This window comes from Mastomys coucha, unplaced genomic scaffold (genome assembly GCF_008632895.1).
Source record: "Mastomys coucha isolate ucsf_1 unplaced genomic scaffold, UCSF_Mcou_1 pScaffold18, whole genome shotgun sequence".
Classification (NCBI taxonomy): domain Eukaryota; kingdom Metazoa; phylum Chordata; class Mammalia; order Rodentia; family Muridae; genus Mastomys; species Mastomys coucha.
In genome coordinates, this window is record NW_022196900.1 from 112785848 (window position 1) to 112795174 (window position 9327).

Here is a 9327-nt window from a genome sequence, read left to right on the forward strand (position 1 = left end):
CAGGCAGTGACACTCTGCCCCTACAGCCCCAGGCAGTGACACTCTGTCCCTACAGCCCCAGGCATCTGGGAGCCTTTCCGCCTTCTCTGATGGATTCTGAGCTGCAGGTCAATGGGAACTGTAGCCTTGGATCTGCCTAAGCCAAGCAGGGTCACATGACCTGCTCCTCTGAGTCTGAAGTTTCACAGGTTTGGATTTAGGGCTCTTGGACGGAATCTGTGCCCTGATGAGGAGACCAGTAGAGTCAAGTGCCGCTGACTCAGAACATGCAGTTTCCTGTCTGGTTCAGACAGAACTTCAAACCAGATGCTCTCTGCGACCAAATTCCTTATCTGAATACTTGAGGTGGCCACTAATGACCCCTGCGGCTCAGTGGGATCTTTGGTACTCAGACATCAGGTATGTTCTTGTCTCCTCTTATTATAGAGCTAAGCTCCACCCCACAGAAGCTATGCCTGGCCAGAAGGAAGCACATTACCCCCTGGAGATCCCACTCTGTCACCAGCAGAGGACAGGATGTAAGCACAGCTGACATCATGCCATCTTATTCAGACCCCATCTTGGGATAGCTCAAGTCTCCTTCTTTGGGGAGAAGGGCCTGAAAGCTGGTGTCATTGTGACAAATGATCTCTGATACACACTGATCCCCAAACTCCTCAACACACACACATACCACAAGCGCATACACAACTGTGGTGCAATGTTCCTTCTCCGTGAAGCCCCAGGTGGCGTCTATATTGGATGCTGAGCGCATGGACAAGATGGATCCATGGGGCCCGCAGATCTTGAGAGGCAGCCTGAAGTCCTTGTGCCTCACTCCATATAAATCACTTGAGCAGATAGATGGTCAGCCCCAGTGCTGCCTGGACACATCCCAGGAGGATGCTGGAGATGTCCTCCACAGGGGCCAGATCACCCTTCCCTGGGTAGCCTAAGTCCTTGGCCTGTTACTCTTTTTCCCAGCAACCTCCACTGCATCCTGACTTCAGGAGGGCTCTGTCACAAGGGAGCAGACAACCTGTCCTCAGGTCCCTAGAATTAGAAAACTGTTCAAAATAACGGAGAGACATCCAGGGGCTCAGCTGGCTCAGCAGCTCCACTCTCTGGACTGCAGGCCTCTAAAGACATCAGGGCCCCGTCTCCATGCCATTCAGGTACAACCTCAGCCTACACAGAGTTAGGGACCATCAGGAGTCCGTCTATGCTGACGAGGCTGGAGCCAGAACTGGTCACAGAGACTATGCCGAGTCATCTCTGTCCTAGGGGCAGGCTTGAGAACAGAGGGGACAGACTTCAAGAAAATTACTTTCTGTAGGAAATCTGTTCCCCGAGCCAAAGACCTGCACAGTGGCCGCTAGTCTCAGGTGGCCACTAGTGTCCTCAGAGGAGCATGGGCACCTCGCTTGAAGTTTATACAGAGTCACAACTTGAGATTTTATATTGACACACCATGGCATAATACTATTTATCTAGACTAGACAGAATGGATTCTTTGTGGCTGCCACCTATTCTAGCATGGCTAATAAAAACTTTCTAAGTCTCTGTTCATCCCATGTTCCGTGTCCAAGCCTCTGCTGAACAGTTAACTGAGTGGCGGCAGCAGCTAGTGACAACTCTAAGGGCAAAGGACTGTGGCTACCTGACCTCCATGCACAAGTGAGGAGTAAGAGATCCATGAGTGTCGGGTGGGGGTGGGGCAGAGCTGGTGCTTTCCCTGCAGGACGCATTGGGAGTAGCCAGCAAGCATCATCCAGGTACAGCACAACTCTACTACCCATGCTTGGCACAGCAAGGCACCTTGGGTGTGGACTGGTCATAGCTCATGAACTGACATCCCCCACCCCCACCCCAGCCTCCTTTGCACCCACAGATATACATATGCTGATCATAAATCTGTCTTCAGAATGAGCTAGATCAGATGAGGACCTGATGTTCTTAAAGGGCAGGAAAAAAAAAAAAACCACCAAAAAACCAAAAAACACTTGGCCCAAGCTGTAGACAATGAAAGGCAAGAGCACTCACAGACTGCTACATCAGACAACGCCTTAGCCCACCCTGCCCCCTTGGGGTTCCCCTTTACCCTTCGGGAAGCCCCCTTCTCACTCAGTGGCACGTCCCCCCCTACAACCTCACTGCCAGACAAACAGACACCGCCTCCCTGCTCTCTTCTCTCCCACGACCACCCTCCTCCAAACAGAAGTCTAATGCTGCCTCTCTGCACACTGAGCCGATCATGAAAGAGCTCAGAGGGATTGTTTTGGCGAGCATGTCTGTATTCTAATCATGAAAAGAAAAAAAAAATCTTTAAGCCAAAGGAGTGAATCTCTAATGGTAAAAATCCAGTGATATGATTCACCCCCAATAAGCCAGGTTGAAGCAGCGACATCTATTTGGAGCAGGAGAACGCCTGAGCCTAAGGCTGGAAACTCTCTCCTGGATTCTAGTGGAAGCACAAAAGTGGGACTTGATAAAACAGGGGCACTGTGCCATGCTGACACAGTTAAGCTCGTCCAGGCTTTTCCCATGCGATCTCCCCAGGAAGCGATGAGGAAGGAGGCAGACGGTCAGCCCGTGGACCCTGGGCATCCAGCACAACCCAAGATGCTTATGTGCATGTCACTGAGCCTCTCTACATGGCCTTATCTCCCTCCACTGCATACAGTCCCCACTGCAAAGGTGCATGCCCCTGTCCTTTCCCATTCCCAGCAGCCCCTGGGGCAAATGCAAGCAGGAGCAGAGATGACACCCTGAGACAGCAGATAGCCAGACTCAGAGACCATGCCCAAGCAACTGTACAGGGACAGGGAAGGGCAACCAGGGGGTGCAGACCCTCCCTCCTAGGTCTGTCCCAGAAAAAATGTCTGACAAAGGACAATGAGCGGACGGAGAAGATTGTCAAGCCAGCAAGAGAGGCAGAAGTGACAGATGACATCTGAGGAAGTGAATCCCAGCTCTGTGCCCGACTCTTTCATGGAATGGAAGGGATAAAGGAGGGCTAAATGCCTTCTGTGGGGCACAGCCATGTTTCCCTTCCCTTCCTCAGTCCTGGACCCGGGCAGGTGGCGAGGGAGAAGCCAGAGGGGAGGGATATGAGGGGCACAGGGCCTGACTCTCACAAATTACAATTTCAAACACTACTTTTTGCTCTGGCCTCTTCCCTGGTAAAGAATTTTGGAGATCCCATAGACCCAGAGTGGATTTATGGCTCTTTCGATCATCCTTGGAACCTTTTGCAAATAGTGAGGGGCCAGAAGAGCCTTCTAGCCATTTCCCCGCACCTGCCTGCCCCACTTAAATCAGGCCATCTGCCCACAGCTTGGTCGCCACCACCCTGCTCCAGTGGATGCAGGGGACTGTCCTCACCTTACTAGGGGTCCCCAAGTAAGCCATCATGGCCTACCCTGAAGAAACATCACATACTCCTGGGTGATGGTGATTGGGATGCAGGTTACTGCCATGGTGAGGATCCTCAGCAACCAGACCAGTCCCTACAGCTGGTCTGACCCTCCCCCTGACACGGTGGGCTCTGACAGGGGCACACTGTGGCCTGACTGATATTCTAGGCAGCTTAGCTGAGTTACGTAACAACAGCTCCCCACAAGCACGTCATGAGTCACTAGCCCCTTTGAATTCCTGGAAGGGGTCTCTGAGGAGGAACGAGCCTGGTTTGCACTCCACTGTTCTGGTCTCACAAACCCCTAGCCTGCCTCCCCCTAGGTCTGCCAGGCAGGAGGCAAGCAAAACCCTCTCCAGCCAGACTTCAAACGCAAGAATCTAGATCAAGGATATATTTGGCTTTCTGAGCTAATCTTTACATCAATTTGGTCTCTACTGACTTGTAACCCTTTGAAGCAAACCTAGCAACTATGTATCAAAACCACGTGACTCTCCGGTAACCCCTAGAGAAAAGCCCCAGGCACAGGAGACCTACAGCTTGGGGTTGCAAATCCATAGGCTGTATGGGAACCCAGGCTCCCACAGCATGCTGAACAATACGTTTGCTCAGGGCAATGTCTGGCAAACACCCTGCTTTTGTTGAGGTCAGAAATGATACTGAGGCTGCCAGGCTGGGGTGTGGGGGAAGTAACCCTTAAGTGATCCCAGCTAGGAGGATTCAGACACACAGAGGACTAAATAAGCTGACCAGCTTCTAGGGAAGAAGCTTAGAGCTGCTTGTGAGCTGTATGCTCTGCCTCTTCCCCCAAGGCAAAGAAGCTAAGGAAGCAGAGGAATAAATAAATGAACAGAGACAGGCAGGGAGGGGGCGTCTACTACCAACTCCTCCATTTGGCCTGAGGATGAGAGAGAAGGGTGGGGTGGCTCATGTGGATGGAAGCATTCCACTACCTTCCAAATTTACCGTTTAGTCCAGCATCATTATCCAGATGAGTATCGCGGCCTCTGACCCTAGATGGATTCCAGTTGCAATCAATTTAGTAACAGCAGCTGGAAATGAGAGTGAGCCAGCATTCACCCGGTGCCCAGTGTTTGCGGACAAAGCATTGACTCCATCCACTAAAGCCTGGCTGCGCAGCCCCAGCTGCTGGGGGACTTTATGCTAGGGCTGGTGACAGCAGCACTGTGGATCCCTGCCGGGAAGCCCAGACACAACACAGCACACACTGGAAGAGCTTGAGAAAACTGTGAATTGTGTTCTTAACGTACTCAGGGCCTCCCTAGTAGAAGGGAGGCCCGAAAGAAAGCTCAGTGTTAGGAGACAGGAATGGCTCAGAAGAACACTGCCAGGGTTGAGTCTATGACTGTCTGCCTGGTCCCGAACACGACCCAGCAAAAGCTGCGGGTGCCTGGTCCCAGCTACTCCACAAAATCCCAAGAGGTCACGGTCTCCTCAGGTCAGACTCAGAGGCAATGGGCAACCAGAACCAGACCTGGGGACTTGGGCTGCCTGCTGAGTAAGCACCTCCCACGCCCATTGCCTCTGAGTCTGACCTGGCAGCTAAGCAAGCCCCAAGTCTCCTTCAGGGACTGCCTGCCTTTCTCTGGATCCAAGGAGGCCCCGACACAACTTCCACCAACAAACAAATAAATAAAAGCAGACAAATCCAATTCTGCCTGCCTCTGCTCCGAAAGCAGTGAGGCTCAGGGTACAGCTCGCTGGGCTCCATTGCAGAAGTGACCAAGTCCGGGTCTGAGTGGGAGCGGGGAGCGAGGAAGCCCCTCCCTCTGCTTGCAGGAAGCCTCCTTTTCCCAAGCAAACTGAGATGGTTGCCTCCTGCCACCTCTGCTAGAGGTGATACCTGTCCTAACCAGGCTCAAAGCTTGACAGCAGGATGCCCAGTGCTCGCCTACAGTGCAGCGGGGAGCAGTTAGCAAGCAAGGACGAAGAGCTACAAGGGAAAAGTAAAACTCCTAGGCTCAGGCTCTCTCTGTGTGCCTGTCCAGAGGGAAGAAAACCACCTCGCTCCTGATACAAACACAGGGATAGAACTCCTATTAGGACTGCAAAGAGTAGCAGCCCTTCCTCAGGGGTGTATGCGTAGACCATGCATGCTAGCATCTGGCAGGGAGGAATCCTAAAAGGCCAAACTTCAAAATCAGCAACAGAAGCGTATCTGAAAGTCTGGCCATGTCCCCGCACAGCTATTCTTGTTCTAGGATAACTGTGAATTTTGAGCCCCAAAGGAGGTTTCTCTGCCTGGCATTTGTTCTCTCCCTATTATCAAAATGCACTACCCTTTCAAGCTAACAGCTTGAACAGGTAAGTTACCACGGGCAAGCCAGTGCCAGACTGCAGGATCTGAGAGATCAAGCTGCCTCTGGGCAGGGAGGGAATCCTGCTGGCTCGCTCTGGAAGTCTAGAGATCTAGCTGAGCACTGGGACAGTCGGGAGCAGAAGGGGAGACAAACAGACAGACAGACAGATAAGGCATCTAGATCGGGTTCATGTCAGAAAAGCCGTCCTTGCTTCATTTGGTCCACACCCCAGAATTGCGGGAGCCTAAACCTTAGCACAGCCCACTGATGGATTGAGGCCCAGCCAGTGCCCCACACAGAGCAGATCGGCCGATTATTAACCTCTTAAAGTCCACAGCGCAAACAAACCCAGCCACCAGGAAAGGGGATGCCGGTAATGACGTGTGACAATCTTCACTAGATGATGCTGACCAGCATATATTCCTAGGCGCCAGATCCACTCGCAAATCAAGGACAGCTAGAAAACACTCTCGTGCCAGTCTCCTTCAGACTTCTCAAAATCAGGTCGCGCGCATGTTCCTCCCTCCTTCGGCCCCACTTTCTCCCCAGCTTCATGCTGGTGGGGGTGGGTGGCTGAGGCAGCCTGCTCCAGCAGCCGCCGACCCCTTGTATCCTCAACACGGGAGCGCAGTGCATCCCAGTGGACAAACACTAGAAGCGCAAGCAGCCTTTCTCAGCTTCCATTTGTGATGTTCAACCTGGGTCCCAAATCCCGACCCAGGCGCAGCAGCTCTCTCCAGAGACCCACTTACATGGGGGCAAGGGAAGTAGACACTCTGCTCTGCAAAAGGGGCAACTGCGTTCTGGGGACCCAAAGGCAGGATCCAGAGAAGCCTGAGAGACTCGGTAGGTGGGCAAAGTTTGCAGAGAAGGGTCTTTCTGGCCCGCCCCATAACCGCGCTGGGCTTGAGTTCCTGCTGGCCCTTAGGTCCCGGACACGACAAGCCCTGTGCGCCTGTGAAAGGTGCTTAGAGGCAGTTGCCTGTTGTCGCTCCCCCAGAATCCAAAAGCTCTCCAGACCCAGCTGTCCGCCAGCTGCGTGCGACCTTCTGCCCGGAGGTCACTCCAAAGCAGCTGGGTCGGCAGCTGTGCTCCTGCTACACTCCAGTTCAGGGGCCCAGGGCCCCGAGGAACGGAGAGCAGGGCTGACGGAGCGGCTGTAGGGCTCTGGGCTCCTCCAACTCCGCGGCAAAGCTGCTCGAGAACTGGGAGGGCCGGCAGCTCCAGCTTCAGCCCCGGCCCCCGAGTCCGCCGCACCCAACGGCCCGCAACTCGCGCCGGGCTCCGGAGAGGAGTCGCGCTGAGGCCGCCGGCCAGGACACTGCGCTGCTGGCGCCCCAAGCCGCGGGCGCGCCGGCCAGCCCCGCCGCCAGGTTACTGGGGCGAGCGCCACTGCCACGACCCCACTCCACTGGCGGAGAGAGAGAACGGCCGTTCCCTGCCTCTCTCTGCCCGGCCTCGGGGATCAGCAGGCGGTCACGCTCCGCGGCTTCGGGTGCACCACGAGGGCCGCCTCGGGGAGGCGAGAAGCCGTGCCTCGGTTTGCAACAGTGAGCAGCAGTCCAGCGCCCACGCACCCCCCACGCACCCTGCCTCCCGCCGGGTCGCTCACCTGAGTCCTAAAAGCTGTTGGATCCACATGGTCACGTTTCAGGGAACCCAGCCTCAGACCTTGCTTGCCCCGGCCATCTGCGCGGCGCCCGCGCCCGCTCGCTCCCGTCCCGTGGCGCCGCTCTTCGGCTTCGGGCCGCCGCCGCCGCCGCCCGCCGCCCGCCGGCCGCGGGGCGCACAGCGAGTCAGAGCGCGGCCGCGCGGGGCTCCATGCCGGCCGGCGCGCCGCCGCCGTGGGGGCGCATGGCTCAGGCGGGCCGGCCCGCGGGGACGCACATCCTCCCGCCGGCTCTCGGGGCGCGGGGCCCCCACCGCAGGCCACACGGCGCGGGCGGCAGCGAGGCGGGCGCTCTCCGGATCTGTCGCCGGCCGCGAGGGTCCGAAGAGCAGGGCTTCGTCCTCCGGGGCGGCGGACAGCGAAGCCGGAGGCTCCTTAAGCCGTGCGAGGATCTAGCCTGCAGCCGGAGCTGCGAGGCTGTGATCGGCGTTGCCCGGGGCTTGAGAAGATCGCCCCTCTGGCCCTCGCGGGTCGCCTCCACGCGCCGCCGGGCCGAGGGGCTTCTGTCCCGGGTTCTGACACCGATCAAGTTGCCGGAGAGCTCCGTCTAAGCGCTCGCTCTGCAGACAGCCGCGGCCCGGAGACTGCCAGGAGGCGGGCAGGGGAGGCGCGGGGCGAGGGAGCGTGGAGCGCGGGGCGTGGGGACGCGCGGCGGCGCCGCCGCGCGGAGGAGGCGCGCGGGGATCCCGGGCCCCGCCGCCCGCGCCCACCGCGCCCTCCGCAGAGCCGCCCGCGCCGCTCGGCCGCCTCCCTCTGCGCGTCTGCCTCCGGGAGCGCTCGCCCCCGCCTCCGCGAGCGGGTCCCAACTCCGCCCGCCTGGCCCGGCTCACGTCACCCTCCTTCCCCGCCCCTCAACCTGGAGTCGGAGCCCCCAACCCGGCCTGCCGTCTTGGCTTGCCAGCCCACCTCGCTGGAGCAGGACTGGCGACCTGGGCTCTGAGTGGCCTGGGCGGCGCCAGAGATAAGAGCCGGGCCCACCCCTTCCCCATCCCTGGCCGCGTCCCGGTCTCCACCTTGGGAAAGGCTCGAAAGAGGCCGCAGGCTCCGATTGGACCGCCGGGCGCCGCCGGATGGTGTTGCCACGGTAACCAGATGGCATGCGAAGCAGTTAAGAGGTTCGGACCCGGTTCTAAGTACGCCCAGTGAACGCGGAGGGTTGATTTGGGGAGAGGACGCTCTCATGGGACTCGGGAGCTGAGGCTGTGCGAAAAGTTTCCTCCAGCGGAGCTGCAGGCGATGCGAGAGGCTGTGGGAGGCTGGGGAGGGTCCTCCGTTGGGGAGTCCTCCCCACTGCCTGGGCCTGGCCTCTCTCCAGGCAGATGAAGTTTCAGCGTTTGGTTGGAGCGTTCTTCTGCCGGGTTATTCAGTCTCCAGCGCAGTTCCCCCGCCTTCTTGGTTTTATGGCATCTGCTGTCTTCGCAAGAGCCAGGGAGTTCTGAACCTGGCTCTCCCAAACATCTTGCCCACTCTCCCACCCAGCACTCCCCGGTGCCTACCTGGTTAGTTGTGTCTGCATGTCCGGTTACTGAAAGACAGGCGCTCTGTGGTCCCCTTTCTCTGACAGGAGTGACATAAAAGCAGAGGCTCCCACGGAGCTGCCTAGTCCCTGAGGAACTGTAGGGACAAAACCCAACTCTCAGCTCCACACAGAGGGGAAGAAATGCAAAGCCAAGGGCCTTAGAAATGGGCTACAGTCAGCGGCCTTCCTGCTTGGACAAGAGAGTTAGCGCCAGGAAGGTAAAGAGAGGCAACTGGGGACTTGCCGGGCACTGTGAGCAGTGACTTCAGCCCAGCAGTTGGCCCCCTAGGAGAGGGTGAGGCCTCCCTGGGAGGGTTGCTGGGGGAGGAGGAGGAGCCAGGAGAAGTCTTTCTGGGACTCACTGTGCACCCAGGCAGGCCCTTCCCACTGAGCCTCCAGCCCAAGGTTTTTGGCAGCCCGAGAT

At 57.5% G+C, this 9327-nt stretch overlaps 1 protein-coding gene across 3 annotated transcripts in view; it reads right to left on the reverse strand.

The window, feature by feature from the left end:
• Ajap1 (adherens junctions associated protein 1) overlaps window positions 1-9059 on the reverse strand; it is a 113582-nt gene extending 104523 nt beyond the window's left edge. The window contains exon 1 of one of the 3 annotated variants that reach the window (XM_031379650.1): window positions 8881-9059. In XM_031379650.1, coding sequence (XP_031235510.1) covers window positions 8881-8900 — 20 coding nt within the window. In that variant the 5' untranslated portion in view covers window positions 8901-9059. Of the gene's footprint in view, window positions 1-7327; window positions 7805-8290; window positions 8385-8880 lie in introns of those variants that run through there. The other 2 variants (XM_031379648.1, XM_031379649.1) reach the window with 2 other exon arrangements.
• Window positions 9060-9327: the final 268 nt, after the last annotated feature.